General features: G+C 38.4%; 1 protein-coding gene across 1 annotated transcript in view; it reads left to right on the top strand.

The window, feature by feature from the left end:
* Positions 1-22,571, top strand: part of snd1 (staphylococcal nuclease and tudor domain containing 1) — a 317,379-nt gene that overhangs the window by 39,552 nt on the left and 255,256 nt on the right. The window contains exon 11 of the mRNA XM_057854783.1: positions 10,282-10,383. Within this exon, the coding sequence (XP_057710766.1) occupies positions 10,282-10,383 (102 nt within the window). The remainder of the gene's footprint in view (positions 1-10,281; positions 10,384-22,571) is intronic.

The raw sequence follows: 22,571 nt of genomic DNA, 5'->3' as shown, positions 1-22,571 counted from the left end.
CCTTCCTCGGAATCCGAGCGTCCTGCCACGACATGTGTGTGCCCACAGCGCACCCTCAGCCTGACGTGACATGTCTTGACCCCTTAATTTGGGAGGGAGATGACACGGGAAAGGGGGGCGGGGAGACGAAGGGCTGCCCAAGTCCTGAGTCACTGGTGCACAAGTTTTTTTCCCTTGTCATCTCCCCTCCCTTGCCGCTGCCTGTTAGCATGAGCCGACAATGCGATGCACATTTCTGGGCTAGACACATCACTTGTGTTTTGATGTTGTCATCCAGGCTGTCCTCATGTACTCTTGTTTCTTTTAAGAGGCCCTTGAGATATCCACTCTAATTATATACATTATGAAACCAATTAGAGATGCACGATAATATCGGTCGCCGATAATTATCGGCCGATAATGGCAATTATGACGTCACACAGATAATCCAGATAAAAGGAAATTCAACCGATAATGCAATCCGATAATTATTATACTTGATTTAGCCTCCATATGTGCGCAATCAACAGTTTTGTCCAATTCTGCTAGTTTTAAGCAGGTGTTTTTGCAGTTTAGTAATGTGATATATGTTAGGAATGGCTTACTTTTAAAGGCATTTTTGTGCAACTTGGGTGTTTACTATCGAAGTAATTGTTGCCAAAAGCTTACCAATTCACAATGTCATTGCCATTGTTTAGATGTTGGAATTTACTACTTGTTCACATTTGATGTGGAAAAAATAGCACTAAATTAGTTTTGCACAGTAACATTTGATCTTTGTATACTTTAAAATTTTACATACATATTTGAATAGAATTATCGGCGTGACATTATCGGTAATCGGGTGGAAGGGGCAGGAAATTATCGGTTATCGATATCGGTTGAAAAATATATTATCGTGCATCACTAAAACTCATTAGTCAATCTTTCTGTGTTTTGTCTGTTTTTGCATTGTTAGATGGAATCATGTAGGGCTGCAGCTATCGATTATTTTAGTAGTGGATTAATCGATGAACCATTAGTTTGAATAATTGAGTAATCGGATAAGGAAGATGAAAAATTAAATTGGCTAAGCTGAGCCTAAAACGGTATTAAAAAATAAATAAATAAACAAGGTTCTATGTACAACAAAAGAACAATTGGCTAACTTACATAACAAAAGTCCGCTAGTTTAAATCAGTGGTCCCCAAACTTTTTCCTGTGAGGGCCACATAATCTTTCCCTTTTCTGATGAGGGGCCGGGGTCTGTTTGTAACAGAAAAGGTTTGATGATTGCAGGAGTGCCTAAATGTAAAAATTGTTTTTCAGAAAACCACAATCAAATAACCCATTCTGGATTCTTCACGGAACAAAAGTAAATACAATAATAATAATATAATATAATTAGGGCTGTCAAAATGATCGCGTTAACGGGCGGTAATTAATTTTTTAAATTAATCATGTTAAAATATTTGACGCAATTAACGCACATGCCCCGCTCAAACAGATGAAAATGACAGCACAGTGCAATGCCAACTTGTAACTTGTGTTTTTTGGAGTTTTGTCGCCCTCTGCTGGCGCTTGGGTGCCACTGATTTTATGGGCTTAAGCACCCATGGGCATTGTGTAATTATTGACATCAACAATGGTGCGCTGCTAGTTTATTTTTTGATTAAAAATTTTACAAATTTTATTAAAACGAAAACATTAAGAGGGGTTTTAATATAAAATTTCTATAACTTGTACTAACATTTATCTTTTAAGAACTACAAGTCTTTCTACCCATGGATCGCTTTAACAGAATGTTAATAATGTTAATGCCATCTTGTTGATTTGTTATAATAAACAAATACAGTACTTATGTACTGTATGTTGAATGTATATATCCATCTTGTCTTATCTTTCCATTCCAACAGTAATTTAAAGAAAAATATGGCATATTTTATAGATGGTTTGAATTGCGATTAATTACGATTAATTAATTTTTAAGCTGTAATTAACTCTGTTAAAAATTTTAATCGTTTGACAGCCTTAAATATAATAATAAATAATAGGGCTGTCAAAATTATCGCGTTAACGGGCGTTAATTATTTTTTTGAATTAATCAGGTTAAAATATTTGACTCATTTAACGTACATGCCCCGCTCAAACAGATTAAAATGACAGCAAAGTGTCATTTCCACTTGTTACTTGTGTTTTTTGGTGTTTTGCCGCCCTCTGCTGGCACTTGGGTACGACTGATTTTATGGGTTTCAGAACCATAATTATTATTGACATCAACAATGGCGAGCTACTAGTTTATTTTTTGATTGAAAATTTTACAAACTTTATTAAAAAGAAAAAATTAAGAGGGGTTTTAATATAAAAAGTCTAACTTGTATTTACATTTATCTTTTAAGAACTACAAGTCTCTCTATCCATGGATCGCTTTCACAGAATGTTAATAATATTAATGCCATCTTGGTTTATTGTTATAATAAACAAATACAGTACTTATGTACCGTATGTTGAATGTATATATCAGTCTTATCTTTCCATTCCAACAATAATTTACAGAAAAATATGGCATATTTTACAGATGGTTTGAATTGCGATTAATTCCGATTCATTAATTTTAAGCTGTGATTAACTCGATTAAAAATGTTAATCGTTTGACAGCCCTAATAAATAATAATACTATTAATTAAATAGATAATGACCAAATAACCCTCTCTGGGTTATTCACAGAAAAAAACAGGAAATAAATAACACATTTGGGGGGGGGGGGGGGGGGTGTTCAGGAGGCTGGACCAAATGTGGGGCGGGCCGTAGTTTGAGGACCCCTGGTTTCAATGCTATAAAATGCTAACTTTTTTTTTTTTTTTTTACAATGCTCTTAACAAATGGTTCAGACTCATATACCCACAAAAATAGGCAAAAAAAACCTATAAACTAAATAACAAATGCATTAAAAAAAACATCAGCTCAAACAAAAACGTAGCTCATGTTCGTCTTAACAGGGAGCACCTGGATTCAGCCATGTGAAATGAGGCAGACTAGAAGGCAGTGCATCCACCCAAATCAATAAAACTAAATGCAAACACTTTCAAAATAAACCATTAAAACGCCACTTAAACGAATACTCGAAGCAGCAAAATTCAATTTGAATCTTTTTTTTTTTCCTAATCGAATACTCGCGTTAATCGATTAATCGTTGCAGCACTACAATCATGTAATATGTGTAATTATTTGCTTTACTGGAAGTTAAAAATACTTCCTTATGAAACACATTGCAGAATTGTTCACTATTTGCCAAATGCACTGCTATTAATTTCATGAAACCTCCCTGAGTCATGCCTTTGACGTTCCGAAAGCTTGCGCACATTCACAGCTGTAACATCCAGCCAACGTTATGCCTCTCCGCAGGAGTCATAGGCCATTCCTGAGCAGTGGCGGCTAATTTGGGACGAAGGGAATTTACCCCAAATAGAACAAGAGCTTCCCCCGCAGGACAGCCAGCACAAACTGCTGTTACTGGGTCACGCTTTGAGACACACGAGCTCCCTGCCCCTCTCGCGCTCCCCTGCCGGCCTTCCTGCTCCTTCCCCGAGCGGTATTAGCGCAATTTACGAGTGACGTGCTCAGACTTACTCTCATCATGGTCATATCTCCACGCCACTGTTGTCACTTTTATATCCTGTCTCTGCTCAATGTCGGAGGCAGCAAGGATTGCAGCTTTTGGGGTATTTCAACATGTTGAGTCTTCTCAAGAGCAAATGTAACATAATCGAATGTCAATTAATATTTGCTGTGCAACTGAACTGGTCATGACTTTTATGAACAACCATAGACTTCATAACCTATTGACATGACACGGGAAACGGGGCCGATTCGTATGGGGGCTATTTTCAAAAACTTCAAATTCAAATATTTTCAAAACCAAAGCTGCTACCGACCTAAAACCAAAACCGGCACCTACCTTAGCCATATATGAGTCTCCATGAGCAGCGGCATGCAAAAATTCAAAGTCGTTCCCTTATAAAATCCCAATTAATTATTTTTTTATACAAGTATAACACAACGTAAAATGGCTATAAAAATCTGATTTTACACTAGATGCACAAAAATCACCAAATGCAGAGATAATCACCTATATTTTCAGGATCAACAGCAATATTTAACATATTTAAGTTTTTGACCAAAATAGCAACTTAAATTTTTTTTTAATTTACTGCAAGTTTTCAACAGCTAATAAATCACTCAATTTAACATCAGAAACTTAACAGTTGAGGAAAACATGCAGAATCAGTTATAAATAATATGTAAATAGATTATTAATAAATTCTATATACAATCACAACTTACTATAGAATAGAATAGCCCTTTGTTATCATTATACCAGGGCTGTCAAATGATTAAATCGATCGAGTCAATTACAGCTTAAAAATTATTTAATCGTAATTAATCGCAATTCAAACCATCTATAAAATATGCCGTATTTTTCTGTAAATTATTGTTGAAATGGAAAGATAAGACAAAAGACGGATATGTACATTCAACATACGGTATATAAGTACTGTATTTGTTTATTATAACAATAAATCAACAAGATGGCATTAACATTAACATTATGTGAAAGCAATCCATGGATAGAAAGACTTGTAGTTCTTAAAAGATAAGTGTAAATACAAGTTAGATTTTTTTATATTAAAACCCCTCTTAATGTTTTCGTTTTAATAAAATTTGTAAAATTTTCAATCAAAAAATAAACTAGTAGCTCGCCATTGTTGATGTCAATAATTACACAATGCTCATGTGGTGATGAAACCCATAAAATCAGTTGCACCAAAGGGCCAGCAGAGGGCGACAAAACACCGAAAAACATAAGTGACAAGTGGACATTACACTGTCATTTTAATCTGTTTGAGCGGGGCATGTGTGTTAAATGCGTCAAATATTTTAACGTGATCAATTAAAAAAATTAATTACCGCTGTAATGCGATAATTTTGACAGCCCCACATTATACACGATATACTGTTAGCGAATGAGGCTAGCGGCCGCCTGATGTAAACAGAGCATTTCTGGCAAAAATTCTATGAATAAGTGCTTAAATCCCCGAATTCTTCATAGATATGGACATAAAACAGTCTCGATTCTTAGTTAAAAGCAAAGAAACCGTGCAGTTAGCGTTTATTTTATGTATACAGTGTATGTCGAAGTACAATGCTGCTATGTTGAATGAGGCTAGCGGCCGCCTGACGTAAACAGAGCTTTTCTGGCAAAAACTCTTTTGAAGAAATGCTTAAATTCCCGAATTCTTCATAGAATATGGGCGTAAAACAGTCTCGATTCTTGGTTAAAAGCAAAGAAACCGTGTAGTTAGCGTTTATTTTACATATGTATGTCGAAGTACAATGCTATTCTTTCAGCCAATGAGGCTAGCGGCTGCCTGACAAAAACAGACCTTTTCCAGTGAAAATTCTCATGAATAAATGCTTAAATCCCCAAATTCCTCTTAGATATGGACATAAAACAGTCTCGATTCTTTGTTAAAAGCAAAGAAACCGTACAGTTAGCGTTTATTTTACGTTTATATGTTGAAGTATAATGCTACTCTGTTAGTGAATGAGGCTAGCGGCTGCCTGACTTAAACAGAGCTTTTCTGGTGAAAATTCTTGTGAATAAATTATTTTTAGATACAGATGTAAAACTGTCTCGAATCTTGGTTAAAAGCAAAAATAAAAAAGAGCAGGTAGCATTTATCTAGCGTGAATATTGGCAACTATGAGGCTAGTCGGTTATGAAATTTAGCCACCTCCATGTGTAAACAAAGAAGAAAATTCCTGCGAATAAATGCTTCATACATGAATTCTTTGTAGATATGGACGGAAATCTGTCTCGAATCTTTGTTAAAAGAGAAAAAACGGGCAGTTACGCATGTTTTACGAATGTCGGAGAATGATGCCATAGCCGTAGCGGTTCCCATTCTCCCATTGTTTTTTCTTTCACAACGTTTCAAAATGCATACATGGTGCGAAAAATATATTTACCTCGAATCCTCAAACAAATTACTCCTGAGACAATCCTTCCTGTTTGTATGCGGTACAGCTTTCGTAGTTCTTCAAAAATCCAAGCTTGAATCCAGCTTAGACATGAGCGTGTGCCGTCTTCGCCTGACTATACTAAATGAAGCTCGGCCCCCTCTGATAAGGTGTGACGCAAAGAATGACGAAGTGTCATGTCAATAGTTAATGAAGTCTATGGGACAGCATAACAATTTTTTAACAGGTAGGCATAGAAGAGGGATTTGCCCCGCTTGTCTGTGAAATTGTCAGATAAAACCATTCAGTGGGAAAAAAAAAAATGCGTCAGATCAGTGTGAAGAGTGGTCCACGGCAAGCGCAAAATGGGAGGAGCCACGTAGACACTGTCAGAAAGTGAAAAGCAGCAAGCATATTTACTATAATCCGAAGCACCAATGCGTTTATTTTTCATTGTTGCACAAAAAACCGCGACCTTTCCTATTTCAAGGATTCTGGGGCATTATAACAGACGTGTGAAGTGAATAGTTGTATTTTTTTGTTGTTTGTTTCCACACAAACTCATAACCAGGCATCAATTAGCTTAGCAAGGAGAGGTAGCAGTCATTTTTAGTGTCCTGGAGCTCGCGACACTTTAAAAAAGCGCATAAATCAAGGTTTCGTCAGCCATGATTTGTGTGTATCCGTCCGCAGAAATGGCCTGATAGCATAGATATAAGTACACCTGCCCCTCTGCCACCAATGCGTTGTTGACGTCAGCACGGCAACTATTTTGGGCCCCGCCCCTCAGTAAAAATTCACTCAAGACTTTCTGCTCTGTCCAAAAACGCTTAGAAGTCCCCCTCCCACATACAATTAATGGGTTGCCGCTGAACCGTTCACACTAGGCTGCCGCTTGTTTGAAAGGACCTTTAGCCTATTAGCTTATTGGTTGTCATTGACAGCGGTAGACGTCCAATCAAAAACAAATTCTACCGTATCTTCCACACGCTAAAGCACATTGGAGTATAAGGCGCACCTTCACACCTATTTTAAAACTGTTTTCATATATAGGGTGCACCGCATTATCATGCACAGTAGTAGTAGTAGCAGTGGGTGGGGTTGCGTTATACATCCAGTAGACGTTGCTGTGCTAAAGAGAATGTAATGCCATGATTAACCAATATTGATCCATATATAAGGCTCACCGGATTATAGTGTCGACTTTTAAGCAATTCAAGGCTTTTAAGTGCGCCTTATAGTGCGGAAAATAATTTAAATCCAACCAACATATAAAAAGCCACATGATTGGAGGTCCCTCATTCTCAATGGCACTTAGAGTTGAGATACTTTGGCATTTTGGTGGTGGTGTTCTGTAAAAAAAAAAAAACAAGATTTAATTAAATTGTATTCAATCAAATAAAAGATTTTATTAATCACTCAGCTTTTTTATAGAGCACTTAAAAAGTAATGAACATACATTATATATTCAAGTTAAATGTCATACTTTGCATTTTGGAAATAACCTGCTCGACTAGCCCGGTGTAATTAATTTTAATGGCTTCCTGACCTTGACATCACTCTAATTATTACACTAATAATAAGCAAGCTACTTGAATAGAGACATCTTTTTCCATGCGTTCTCCTCCTTCGTCTCATTTTCATGTCTTGTGCTACCGTCGCCGCCTCCTCCCACCGTCTCTCGTCGCTCGCCATTAACCTTCTAAAAGATGGAGAAGTGCTACCTTTTGTCATCCCCCGCACCCCCTCCCTTTTCTTCCTCCCTGCGCCTAATTGGCTTAGAGTGCTGACATTTACAGCCCTCGGTGACACAGCCGCCTTTCCACTGCGAAACAGCTTATTAGTTCAGAAATGATTCTTTTCCGTTTTTTTTTTTTTTGCATCCTTCCATCCTTTTTACTTCCCCGTTGAAGTTAGTCACTTATTTGGAGTGCTCCCGGTCATGTCACCTCATGAAGCACACAATCATTTCTAAGGCTGTAATTAAATGTGATGCCCAAAAAGTGTATTTCCATGAAAAACGGATTGTTTGGCGCGAGCACACTGTAGAGCTTCCTGTGAGGCATTGCACTCCTTATCGACCGACCAAACTGCAAAATACATCCGATTTTAAAACCTTAGTAGGCGTAAACAAAATATCCATTTCTAGTTTCTTTACATTGATACATTTGTAAATATGGATCAGATTAGTCTGTGATTTAATTATAACTTTTTTTCTTTTTTTTTTTTAAATGACCATTTAGAATTTTTGGATTGTTTGCAAGTAACGGAAGTAAAACATGCCCAACTTGAGCAGCACTCAGGGAGAGCAGACTTCAGCCTGAGCAGCCAAATTCAAAGCATCGCCATATTTGGTAGAGTGGACCCTACATTTTAGTATGAAACAAGTTGTTGTGAATTTTTTTTACTGACCTTTTTGACCTTATGACCAATGTTCCCTCTAAGCTGCGCGCGTGCACAACCGCGCACTGCTTGCACATACTCAGCACTAGGGATGGGAATCGAGAATCGATTCCTACAGATAATTGGTTTCATGCGCTTCAATTCCTTTGGATCATTTGGCAGTTAATTGAACGATTCTCTTGTAGATTCCAACCAGCACAAATTACGTCACGCAATTTACACATGGTACACACGCTCGCATAATATATTCCAGAAAATTGTCACTGTGAGTGAAGTTGTATTGATTTGTATTCATGAGACGACTTAAAGAAATGGTTATTTTTCCAAAAAAGTCTATTAATGGGTCTATCGTATTCCTTGTCGAATACTCTATAAAAAAATATAACATATATGCATCTAAAATAATCCTAAACTATTTTATTAGCAATTTTAATAATTTGGGTCGGTAGTCAACCAATCAGTGTTTTTTTTTTTTTTTTTTTTTAACGGAATAATTTGAATTTGGTGGGTCGTAGGTCCAATCTGACTACTGATTTCACACAAAAGTATATACCTCTGCATCCGATGGTGGTATTTTTGTGTTGCTACGACTAAAGGAAGTGGATGTTCCAAATTACTTCCCATAATGCACATGACAACAACAGCCAATCAGCCTATTTTCGCATGTAATTTGATATCAGATGGTCCTATTGGTCCCAAACCACTTTTATTCTACTCCGTATTAAAGGCCTTTCCATAGAGTACCCCAACTACGTCTAGGAAGTTAACAAGTTAACGGAGGATTGTGTTAAAAAACGGCATCATTGTAATCTGTTTGAGGCAACGCATGAGCGGGTCATTCCGCGCATGCGTAAAATGTGTCAAATATTTTAATGTGATTAATTTGAAAAATTAATTACCACCCATTAATGCGATAAATTTGACAGCACTAATTTAAAGTAAAATAATGAAAATTGCTGCTGTAATTTCATTCTTTCAATAAGCCGTGTAACTTGCTATGATCCGATGTTTTGTACCGGCGTGATACTGGTGTGTGGCCACAGTGTACACATCTGATGTTGCTCACCATGGTCCACAGTGTGCTCGGGGAGCTAGTGTGTCTGCTCAGACACATGAAAAATTAGAGGGAACATTGCTTATGACCCCAGAATGTAATAGAAGATAAGATCACATTTAAAAATGTTGCTCCTGGTGCTGCGTCATTAGTAAGTAGATGGCAATGTAGTGTAAAGCGCTTTAAGGGCCTTGAAAGGCGCAATACAAGCATAACACCATTTATAATATAAACAAATAATCTGAAGCCAAAGAGAACTGCATTTCCTTGGCAGAGGTCATTATTCTGTTTTTTTCCGAGCCACATTAAGGGTGCTTCTTTGAATCATAAGTTTGAATCTGCATAATGTTGCACAGATTGTTCCCTCATGAATGAAAGTGACGGAAATTAATAATCATAATAATCAAGACTTGTGTGTTCATTTGGATGCTGCTTCAGTCTCTTTGTGAGACTAAACAATGGCGGAGTTCCTGGAAAAAAAAAATCAGGAATTTGTCCACCAGGCGTTCATAGTGTTCTCATTAGCTCCTGTCTTTATTCTCCAACTGTGCTATTGTCATTTCTTTGATTAGTATGGCTGTATTTTTCCTCCTTGCAAAACGCCTTTAACAAAAAACGCACCTGTCACCAAGCACGTGTTTGTCTTCATACACACCAAACCTCGGCCTCCTTTTAAAATGCAAATGGCTTCTATTTGTGGCGCCTATGTCAGAGCGTGGGCGACTGTTTTGTGGCAAGTTGTTGTTGTATGCAGCGGCGCGAGTACATGCAGCTCATCTTATTATTCGTTGCTATTATTCACCAGATTTTCTTCGTTCATGACCTTTTCCCTCCCTTTCATTCAGGAGAAGAGCAAGGACAAAGACAAGCGATTCCGTCCGCTCTATGACATCCCCTACATGTTTGAAGCCCGCGAGTTCCTCAGGAAGAAGCTCATCGGGAAAAAGGTGAATTTTTCTATCTAGAATCGATGCATTACACCACCTCCAGTCCAGACAGTGTTGTTTTTGGCAGCCCTTTTAATTTGTGTCTGTTGGACGATAACACTTATGACTCTTAGTCATATTTTAGTCATCTCACAGTGTGTGTTTGTCTAGTTTTTGGCAACAAAAACTCGACTAATTTCATCCAGATTTAGTCGACGTTTACTAAAAATGTTTTGTTCTTTAAGAGTAAAATATTTTACTCCAATAATAAACGTTTCCAACTAATTAGAATAAACATTGACTGACGAGCACATTTTGTAGCATCTACAAGGAAAACACCAACTTAGTGATAATATACACTCAGTAGGAAAACAGTACATTATTTTCTATGAATTATACCCACCTGGATGCCACAAACTCTATTAACAGTTACATTTGCATTAGCCTGATGCGAATGCTATGCTAACGCTAAGGGTTACACTTAATGTGTCATCACTCAGCGCAGACTTTTAAAGGATAAAGCATCATTGCATATTCTCTTGCCAAGAAAACAAGTTTTACCGTGTGTGCAAGCCTGCACTGAGACGATACACTGGTGAGGTGGGCAGGCTGGTTTTGCCATGCGTGACACAACCAGACACTGCTATGATGCAGGCTAACTACACAAAAAAAATGTCACACATTGTGAACATGTGACGGAAACTACTGCACATTTTCGTCTCGTTATGTTCAAGTCTCCAAAAACACTTTTTTAGCTCCAACACTTATTTTATTTATTTGATAGTGCACGTTGATGAACATCTATTGAACACATATACAGTAAAATATGCAAAGATAGAAGTAAAAGATAGCAAAAATGCTAATTTACAGTGGTATGAAAAATTATCTGAACCTTTTGGAATTTCTCATATTTCTGCATAATACAAATACAGGTAGGTCCATGGGTTACGACTTACCAAACAATGTGATTTTGACCTTACGGCGCCGGAGTCTAGTATGAAAAGGTTTCTGAACCTTTTGGAATTTCTCACATTTCTGCATAAAATCACCATCAAATGTGATCTGATCTTTGTCAAAATCACACAGATGTAAAAACAGTCTGTTTTACCTAAAACCACCCAAACGTTTATAGGTCTTCATATTTTAATGAGTATAGCATACAAACAATGACAGAAGAGGGAAAAATAAGTGAACCCTCTGCCTACGGAGACTTAAAGAGCAATTGAAACCAATTTTTACCAAACAATTTAAGTCAGGTGTGTGCTCAATCACTGATAAGTGGTTTAAAGCTGCCCTGCCCACTATAAAACACACACCTGATAAGAATTGTCTTGATGAAAATCATTTTATGATGTGCATCATGGCTCAGTCATAAGAGCTGTCTGAAAACCTGCGATCAAGGATTGTTGATTTGTATAAAACTGGGAAAAACCATCTCTAAAAGTTGGGATGTTCATCAATCGACAGAGAAGTTGTCTACAAATGAAGAGACTTTGGCACTGTTGCTTCTCTCCCAAGAAGTGGCCGTCCACCAAAGATGACGCGAAGAAATCAGAGCAGAATAAAAGAATTAAAAAAAAAAAAAATTAAAAAAAAACAACCCTAGACTGACTGCTAAAGACTTACAGAAACCACTGGCACAGTCCAATATCTCACGTGCACGCATCAACTATATGTATAACTATGGCTAAGAACGGTGTTCATGGGAGCACTCTATGGAGGAAGCCACTGCTGTGTCTAAAAAACCTTTTTGCTGGTTTAATGTTCGCAAAAAGGCACTTGGACACTCCACAAATGTTTTGTCAAAATATTTTGTGGACTGATGAAACCAAAATTGAATTGTTTGGGAGTAACACACAAAGTCGTGTGGAGGAAAAATGGACTACCACCAACATCACCAACATCAACACCTCATCCCCACCGTGATGCGTGGTGGAGGGAGCATCATGATCTGGGGCTTATTTACTGCCTCGGGGACTGGACAACTTAATTATTAATGGAAGAATGATTCAAAAGTTTATCAGGATGTTTTGCAGGAAAACCTGAGGCCATCTGTTGGACAGTTGAAGCTAAAAAGAGGATGTATGCTGCAACAAGACAATGATCCAAAACACATAAGTAAACTTCAGAAAGGTTTCAGAAGAACAAAATACACGTTTTGAAATGGGCAAGTGAAAGTCGAGACTTGAACCCCATTGAGATGCTGTGGCATGACCTAAAGATAGCGATTCATACTAGTCATCCCAGGAATCTGACTGAACTACTGCAGTTTTGTAGAGAAGAATGGGCCAAGATTAGTCTACAAATGGAGAGAGTTTGGCACTTTAGCTTCTCTCCCAAGGAGTGGCCATCCACAAAAGATGGCACAGTCCAACATCTCTGTGCACACATCAATGAAATTTAAAACTATGGCCAAAAATGGTGTTCATAGGAGGACTCCACGGAGGAAGCCACTGCTGTCTAAAACAAACATTGTTTGTCGTTTAATGTTCGCAAAAAGGCACTAGGACATTCCACAGAAGTGTTGGTTAATATTTTGTGGACTGATGAAACCAAAGTTTATTTGTTCGGGAGTAATACACAATGTGATGTGTGGAAGAAAAATGGAAAAGCTCACCAACATCAATACCTCATCCCCACCGTGAAGCATGGTGGAGGGAGAATCATGTTTTTGGGGCTGTTTTGCTGCCTCAGGGCCTGGACCACTTGCAATCATTAATGGAAGAACGGATTCAAAAGTTCATCAGGATGTGTTGCAGGAAAACCTGAGGCGGTCTGTCTGACAGTTGAGGCTTAAAAGAGGATGAATGCTGCAAAAAGGCAATGATCCAAAGCACAAAAGTAAATCAATTTCAGAATGGTTTCGGAAGAACAAAATACACGTTCTGGAGTGGCCAAGTCAAAGTTCATAGTTGAACCCCATTAAGATGCTGTGGCATGACCTAAAGACTGCAGTTATGTAGAGAAGAATGGGCCAAGATTAGTCTTGATTAATGTGCCAGAATGATGTTCAGCTACAGGGTCTGATTTAAGTGATTGCTGCCAAAATATAAAATTTGTTGATTCACTTATTTTTCCTCCTTATGTCATTGTTTGCATACTATCCTCGTTAAAATACGAAAACTTTTTGGGTAATTTTAGTTATAGCAGTTTTCTCATCTGTGTGATTTTGACAAAGATCAGATCACATTTGATTGTGATTTTATGCAGAAATGTGAGAGATTCAATAAAGTTCAGATACTTTTTCATACCACTGTACATCCGCAGTTCTTAGGCAGGTAACGAAACACGGATACAAAAAGACAAAAAAAACAAAAAAAAAAACAACAACAACTAGGGATTACAATAAAACAGAACTCAGAACTTAAAAGTCAGTGGTTGCAGGATTGGCTTACTTTCAACCACTGCTTGAGCTTAGTTTTGAAATTTCATATTGTGGGACACTTCCTGATGGCGAGTAGAAAACAGTTTCAGATCTTACTGGCCTTTACAGAGAGAATTTTGACTGAAGGCCGTTTTTCTGAGTGGGACCTCATAGTCCACTCCACAGTCCCTGACAAAAGTCTTGTTGCTTATCCATTTTGTAGGAACAATTGCTAATAAGCCTGACTTTTAATTATTTTATTGGTTTCAGAAATGGCTCATATGAAAGTGAAGACCCTCCCAAATGATGCTGAATGTACAAAAATATATTTGTTTCAGATTTATCATTTAATTAAGACATAAAGGTCAAATTTTGGTGCTGTGAGATCCAAACGTTATATTTTGTATGACTTCCATGGGCTTCGGCGAGGATTCATACAATTTATTGATGAAGTCATCAGGAACATCAAAGAAAGCAGACTTGCATGCCTCCCAGAGTTCATCAACATTCTTGGGTTTCGTCTTCCATGCTTCCTCATTCATCCTGTTCATGTCTGGTGACTGGGCTGGCCAGTCCTGGAGGATCTTGATCTTCTTAGCCTTGAGGAACTTTGAGGTAGAGATTGAAGTATGCGATGGAGCACCATCCTGCTGCTTTTGTCAGGGACTGTATAGGCCTTTAACGATTTTTTATCGTGATTCTATGTTACTGCATGTATTTACACCTGCCAGTTGCCAACATGTAATGCGATATTGTATGTGTGATAAAATCATTGAGTGTAGATACAGTGGGGCAAATAAGTATTTAGTCAACCACCAATTGTGCAAGTTCTCCTTCTTGAAAAGATTAGAGAGGCCTGTAATTGTCAACATGGGTAAACCTCAACCATGAGAGACAAAATGTTGGGGGGAAAAAAACAGAAAATCACATTGTTGGATTTTTAAAGAATTTATTTCCAAATTAGAGTGGAAAATAAGTATTTGGTCAACTACAAACAAGCATGATTTCTGGCTGTCAAAGAGGTCTAACTTCTTCTAATGAGGCTCCACTCGTTACCTGTATTAATGGCACCTGTTTTAACTCATTATCGGTATAAAAGACACTCGTCCGCAACTTCAGTCAGTCACACTCCAAAATCCACTATGGCCAAGACCAAATAGCTGTCGAAGGACACCAGAGACAAAATTGTAGACCTGCACCAGGCTGGAAAGACTGAATCTGCAATAGGTAAAACGCTTGGTGTAAAGAAATCAACTGTGGGAGCAATTATTAGAAAATGGAAGCCATACAAGACCACTGATAATCTCCCTCGATCTGGGGCTCCGTGCAAGATCTCACCCCATGGCGTCAAAATGATAACAAACATGAACGTGAACAAAAATCCCAGAACCACACGGGGCGGCCTAATGAATGACCTACAGAGAGATGGGACCACAGTAACAAAGGCTACTATCAGGAACACAATGCGCCGCCAGGGACTCAGATCCTGCACTGCCAGACGTGTCCCCCCGCTGAAGAAAGTACACGTCCAGGCCCATCTGCGGTTCGCTAGAGAGCATTTGGATGATCTAAAAGAGGACTGGGAGAATGTGTTATGGTCAGATGAAACCAAAATAGAACTTTTTGGTTGAAACACAGGTTCTCGTGTTTGGAGGAGAAAGAATACTGAATTGCATCCGAAAAACACCATACCCACTGTGAAGCATGGGGGTGGAAACATCATGCTTTGGGGCTGTGGGGAAAAAAAAATCTGTGGAGGGAGTTGAAAGTCCAAGTTGCCCAACGACAGCCCCAACACTGCTCTAGAGGAGATCTGCATGGAGGAATGGGCCAAAATACCAGAAAAAAAGTGTGTGAAAAGGTTGTGAAGAGTCACAGAAAACGTTTGGCCTCCATTATTGCCAACAAAGGGTGCACAACAAAGTATTGAGATGAACTTTTGGTTTTGACCAAATACTTATTTTCCACCATGATTTGCAAATAAATTCTTTAAAAATCAAACAATGTCATTTTCTGATCCCCCCCCCCCCCCCCCCACACACACACACACACACACACACACATTCTGTCCCTCTTGGTTGAGGTTAACCCATGTTGACAATTACAGGCCTCTTTATATATTCAAGTGGGAGAACTTGCACAATTAGTAGTTGACTAAATACTTATTTGCCCCACTGTACATTCTAGCAACCCCAAGTTTGATGAAAGATCTTCTTTGTGTAAAATTTTCCAGGTTGAATTTCACTGTATTACATATTCTTTTAATATGGCTTTTAAAAGACTGTGTGGAATCAAGTGTCACTCCAAGGTACTTTAATTCAGAGACAATTTGTTGTTTCTGTCCTCCCAAAAATTCACATGAATGTTTAATTTCCAAGGGTTGCTATGTAAACATCATATACAGTGCCTTGCAAAAGTATTCGGCCCCCTTGAACCTTGCAACCTTTCACCACATTTCAGGCTTCAAACATAAAGATATAAAATTTTAATTATGTGTCAAGAATCAACAACAAGTGGGACACAATCATGAGGTGGAACAAAATTTATTGGACAATGTAAACTTTTTTAACAAATAAAAAACTGAAAAGTGGGGCGTGCAATATTATTCGGCCCCCTTGCGTTAATACTTTGTAGCGCCACCTTTTGCTCCAATTACAGCTGCAAGTCACTTGGGGTATGTTTCTATCAGTTTTGCACATCGAGAGACTGACATTCTTGCCCATTCTTCCTTGCAAAACAGCTCGAGCTCAGTGAGGTTGGATGGAGAGTGTTTGTGAACAGCAGTCTTCAGCTCTTTCCAGAGATTCTCGATCGGATTCAGGTCTGGACTTTGACTTGGCCATTCTAACACCTGGATACGTTTATTTTTGAACCATTCCATTGTAGATTTGGCTTTATGTTTTGGATCATTGTCCTGTTGGAAAATAAATCTCCGTCCCAGTCTCAGGTCTTGTGCAGATACCAACAGGTTTTCTTCCAGAATGTTCCTGTATTTGGCTGTATCCATCTTCCCGTCAATTTTAACCATCTTCCCTGTCCCAGCTGAAGAAAAGCAGGCCCAAACCATGATGCTGCCACCACCATGTTTGACAGTGGGGATGGTGTGTTCAGGGTGATGAGCTGTGTTGCTTTTACGCCAAACATATCGTTTTGCATTGTGGCCAATAAGTTCAATTTTGGTTTCATCTGACCAGAGCACCTTCTTCCACATGTTTGGTGTGTCTCCCAGGTGGCTTGTGGCAAACTTTAAACGAGACTTTTTATGGATATCTTTGAGAAATGGCTTTCTTCTTGCCACTCTTCCATAAAGGCCAGATTTGTGCAGTGTACGACTGATTGTTGTCCTATGGACAGACTCTCCCACCTCAGCTGTAGATCTCTGCAGTTCATCCAGAGTGATCATGGGCCTCTTGGCTGCATCTCTGATCAGTTTTCTCCTTGTTTGAGAAGAAAGTTTGGAAGGACGGCCGGGTCTTGGTAGATTTGCAGTGGTCTGATGCTCCTTCCATTTCAATATGATGGCTTGCACAGTGCTCCTTGAGATGTTTAAAGCTTGGGAAATCTTTTTGTATCCAAATCCGGCTTTAAACTTCTCCACAACAGTATCTCGGACCTGCCTGGTGTGTTCCTTGGTTTTCATAATGCTCTCTGCACTTTAAACAGAACCCTGAGACTATCACAGAGCAGGTGCATTTATACGGAGACTTGATTACACACATTTGGATTCTATTTATCATCATCGGTCATTTAGGACAACATTGGATCATTCAGAGATCCTCACTGAACTTCTGGAGTGAGTTTGCTGCACTGAAAGTAAAGGGGCCGAATAATATTGCACGCCCCACTTTTCAGTTTTTTATTTGTTAAAAAAGTTTAAATTATCCAATAAATGTTGTTCCACTTCACAATTGTGTCCCACTTGTTGTTGATTCTTGACAAAAAAAATTAAATTTCATATCTTTATGTTTGAAGCCTGAAATGTGGCGAAAGGTTGCAAGATTCAAGGGGGCCGAATACTTTTGCAAGGCACTGTAGTTTGTTGTTCTTTCATTCACTTCCAGCCCTTCCAGTTCTTCGATCTAAACGTTGATTGGCAGCCCTTGTTTTCCCAAGTCTAAAAGTCACCATAGCCTGTTTGCGTGAACGGCAAGTCGTCGGTCCGCATTGGAAGCCCTGGGGCTCGCCATTGGCTCTCGTGCAACCTTTTAAACAAGCAGTGTTGATTCGCCCCTCTTGTGTCTATTGATCTGCTGAGTCCGTACACCTCGAGGGGTCTGCCATTATTTTCTCACCAGCACACCACCGCTGCTGCGCTAAAGTGCACTTGAGTTGCGTGCATAGACATCCACCGCTGTTTGATCAGCATTGCTACAACAACCACAGTCCCACCATTTACTTTTCCCAAACACCATCATTAGTTATCTTTGATCATTCCTATCATAATCCATGTCCTTTTTCATTATCTTCGTTAAAATGGGGCTGAAAGATGGCTTTGATCTTTTGAGCATGTATTTTTTGAATAGCCATTGTGTTAAGGAAGTAATGGATGCATGTGTGGGTTGGGAATAACTAATTTGCTTTTAAAGGTGTGAAAACACAATACAACCTGGCACTACGATGTGTTGCGCTCGTGTACGGTGTCTGCATGGACGTAAACAACTCGCACAAACGCTTTTCTAAAGCAACATCCACTTCGAAAATGCCAAATATAGGTCCTTCTAAAAAATTAGCATATTGTAATAAAGTTCATTATTTTCTGTAATGTACTGATAAAGATTACTTTCATATATTTTATATTCACTACACTCAACTGAGTTTTTTTTTTTTTTTTTTTTTTTTTTTTAATATATTGATGATTTTGGCAAAAAAAAGTCAAGAAAAGCCAAAAATCCGCATCTCAAATAATTAGCATATTTCATCCGACCAATACAAGAAAGTGTTTTTAATACAAAAAAAGTCTACCTTCAATTATATCAGCTATGCACTCAATACTTGGTCGGGAATCCTTTTATAGAAATGAGTGCTTCAATGTGGCATGGCATGGAGGCAATCAGCCTGTGGTACTGCTGAGGTGTTATGGAGGCCGAGGATGCTTCGATAGCTGCCTTAAGCTCATCCACAGTGTTGGGTCTGGTGTCTGTCAACTCCCTCCTCACAATATCCCACAGATTCTTTATGGGGTTCAGCAGTGGCGGACTTGGCAATTTTGGGGCCTAAGGCGAACATATCCAGGGGCCCTCTTCATGGGTTAAAAAGGTGAAAAGGGTGTGGAGGAAATATGTTCCGCTACACTAGGGCTGTCTCAAACGACAAATTTTCTCCTGATTAGTCAGCCGACTAATCTAATAATTTCCTTTTTTTTTTTCCCACTAATTTAGCAATGAAATTTTTGTTGACACTTATTAATTCACAAAACCATTTTGGAACACTTAAATTCTTTATTAAAGTACAAATAATCATGTAAATAACAATAATTAATCACAAACAATGAGGTTAAATGCTGATAGCATTTACTAGTGCAAAAGAATGGAAAGTAAAGAGATTCAGAACACTGACTTTGCCTTTCCAACATTATTCAAAACAATTCTTAAAAAAAAATCTAGCATTATTATTATAGTATACTACTATATATAATAGTAGTATAATAATTATAATAATTATTCATTGCCAATCATATTTGTCATAGTGTCATTTGAAAGCTATTCTTAGTATAGAATCTGTATTCTGTATTATTTACTCATTACAATATTAATTTTAAAGTATGTGGGATTAACTCCAGAAATCGTTATTTATAGGACGAACATGACGTGCTTTTATTTTGAAATGTTCACCGGAGGTACGTTCGCTAAATCGCTAACTGAAAGCTTTACACTCCGTAAAAAAACATTCTTCGCTATTGCTTGTGGTGTCACTAATAGATTTAATTTTTTTTCGTTAGCAAATGCTGTTAACCAGCTGTTGAGTGTTATTGTATGACTGATTGGAACTGTACTGCATTGTTTCGCCACAGGGTGTGCTGTCGTGTAATTTATGTTCGGTGTGAAGAAGAAGAAGAAGAAAGTTAAAAGAGGCATTAGCGGCCTGTTCTCAACTTGTCCCTCACTGCACTTTGCCGCTCATGTGTTCGAAATAAACGATAGCCGACGTGCAAAGTAGCAAGTGAGCTGTAAAAATAGCGAGCTTAGTGGTGTGAAAAACGCGGGAGAGCTAAGTGAAGCTAACGAACAGCTAAGCGGAGCTAAGCGATGCTAAACGGAACTAAACGAAGCTAAACAGCCCTAAATGAAGCTATGCGACTGATACTCAGTCCGTCGTCGTGGAACAGTCCATTGTAGTGCGTGTGTGTGGGGGAGAGATAATATAAATGCAGCATTCAAATGGCTTTATTTTTTGTTTTATTTGTTTGTTTGGTATGCTGACATAATTATACATGACGAATAGTTGGGGGTGCTGCTGGCTCCGGTGGCCCAAGCTCTTGCTCGTTGGGGCATGGGCAGCTGGTCGGGGGTCCCCTACTGGTTGGGGGCCTACTTTGCCTGAATAGTAGATCCGCCAATTGAGCACATGGTCAGATCATGGTCAGTAAACCATTTGCCTCAGGAATCTTTCGCAGGGGTTTTGAGTTAATTCGTTGATTCAGATGATTAGGTTAGTAGCTTCTTTAGAGTACCTTTTCATGATATGCTATTTTTTTTTGAGATAGGGATTTTTGTTTTTTCATGACTTTTTTTCCCAAAATCATCAGTATCAAAACAATAAAAGGCATGAACTACTTCAGTTGTGTGTAAAGAATCTAATCCAAAATATATGAAAGTCCAATGTTTTCAGTACATTACAGACAATTATGAACTTTATCACAATATGCTAATTTTTTTAGAACGACCTGTACAGGTTACGTTTGTTTTGTTTTGTTTTTTTTTTCCCCCCAAGTGTTACTTAATTAGCACACACTTCCTTTGTATGTGCTGCTAAATCAATAGCTTGAACAGCTTTGGGCAGATTGGGTAATTGTCTCGCAAAAACATTCACATTCAACAGTTTTGCACCTTGGTAATTTGCACCTTGAGACTAGTCTTCTAAAGTAACACCTGAACATGCCGTTATTTGTACAGGAAAAATAAAGCACTCACAATTGTCTGGTGTAAAGGATGCCATTTAGAGAGGAAGAATCACACTCTTAATTTAAAAAAACTTGTGTTCTATGTTTAAAAGTTTTTTTGTTTTTTTTCATCTTTGCACCAGACAACATGATATTTTGTGCGGGAATAATAACGTCTGCATTTTTTCAAACCATCCATTTGGTGGTCTGTTTTTCAAAATTGTGTGAAACAAAAATAATGAATGACATCCAATCGTGGCTCTTCATCCTTCTGCTGTAAATTCAAATTAGTTTGTCACTCGTCGACGTCAATGGCCGTCAATGAGTTGATTTCTTGCCTTCTAAATGCAGTGTTTGGAGAAGAACAATGTTTTAAAATGTCACTTTTGAGTCCCCCTCTCCTTTTCAAGCTACTATATGGCTTGTCATAGATGACATACTAATGAATAGCCTCTATCTGCAGCCTTATAATCCTGTTTTAAAACTAAAGTGTTTTACTCAGTGTTATTGTTGTGTCAATCACTGGCCAGCACATTAATACTGTTAGTCCCCGTGTTACGAACGACTTTCGCTCCTACACTGGCTACAAAACCTATCAGAGTTAACCCTTTAAGTAACCCAAAATACCCCCCAAATCTCAAAATATCGTTCCAAAACCGTACTGTCCTCGCAAAGACGTTGGAGCTAAGTCCTAGCTAGACGGTGAGCATCCCAAACATTTATAGGAGGAAAAATAAGTGAACCATCACATTTAATATTTTGTTCCCCCAATGGCAGCAATAACTTTAACCAGACGCTTCCTGTAGCTGCACATCAGTCTGGCACATCGGTCAGGACTAATCTTGGCCCATTCTTCTCTACAAAACTGCTGTAGTTCAGTCAGATTCCTGGGATGTCTAGCATGCCACAGTATCTCAATGGGGTTCAAGTCTGGACTTTGACTTGGCCACTCCAGAACGTGTGTTCTGTTCTTCTGAAACCATTCTGAAGTTGATTTACTTCTGTGTTTCGGATCAATGTCTTGTTGCAGCATCTATCCTCTTTTTATCGTCAACTGTCTGAAAGACAGCCTCAGGTTTTCCTGCAAAACATCCTGATAAACTTTCAAATTCATTTTTCCGTTAATGATTGTAAATTGTCCAGGCCCTGGGGAAGCAAAACAGCCCCAAATCATGATGCTCCCTCCACCATGCTTCACGGTGGGGATGAGGTGTTTATGTTGGTGAGCTGTTCTATTTTTTCCTCTACACATGACGTTGTGTGTTACTCCCAAACAATTCAACTTTGGTTTCATCAGTCCACAAAACTTCTGTGGAGTTTCCAAGTGCCTTTTTGCGAACATTAAACAAGCAACAATGTAGATACAGTTGATGAGTGCACAGAGATATTGGACTGTACCAGTGATTTCTGTAATTATTTAGCAGACACTCGAGGGCAGGGGTCCCCAAACTACGGCCCCCGGGCCGGATATGGCCCGCGGCCACATTTGGTTCGGCCCCCTGAACAAAAAAATGTTTTTTTTTTTAATAGTGTTATTTATTTCCTGGCTTTTTTCTGTGAAGAACCCAGATAGGGTTATTTGGTTATTATTATCTATTTAATTAATAGTATTATTATTTATTATTATATTATATTATTATATTATTTATTTTATTTTCTTCCGTGATGAATTCAGAAAGGGTTATTTGATTGTGGCTTTCTGAAAAATAATACAATTTTACTAGGGCTGTCAAAATTATCGCGTTA

Source organism: Corythoichthys intestinalis, chromosome 13 (genome assembly GCF_030265065.1).
Source record: "Corythoichthys intestinalis isolate RoL2023-P3 chromosome 13, ASM3026506v1, whole genome shotgun sequence".
Lineage (NCBI taxonomy): Eukaryota > Metazoa > Chordata > Actinopteri > Syngnathiformes > Syngnathidae > Corythoichthys > Corythoichthys intestinalis.
The sequence above is the reverse complement of the archived record's forward strand: the minus strand, read 5'-3'. Positions and strand labels throughout refer to the sequence as shown.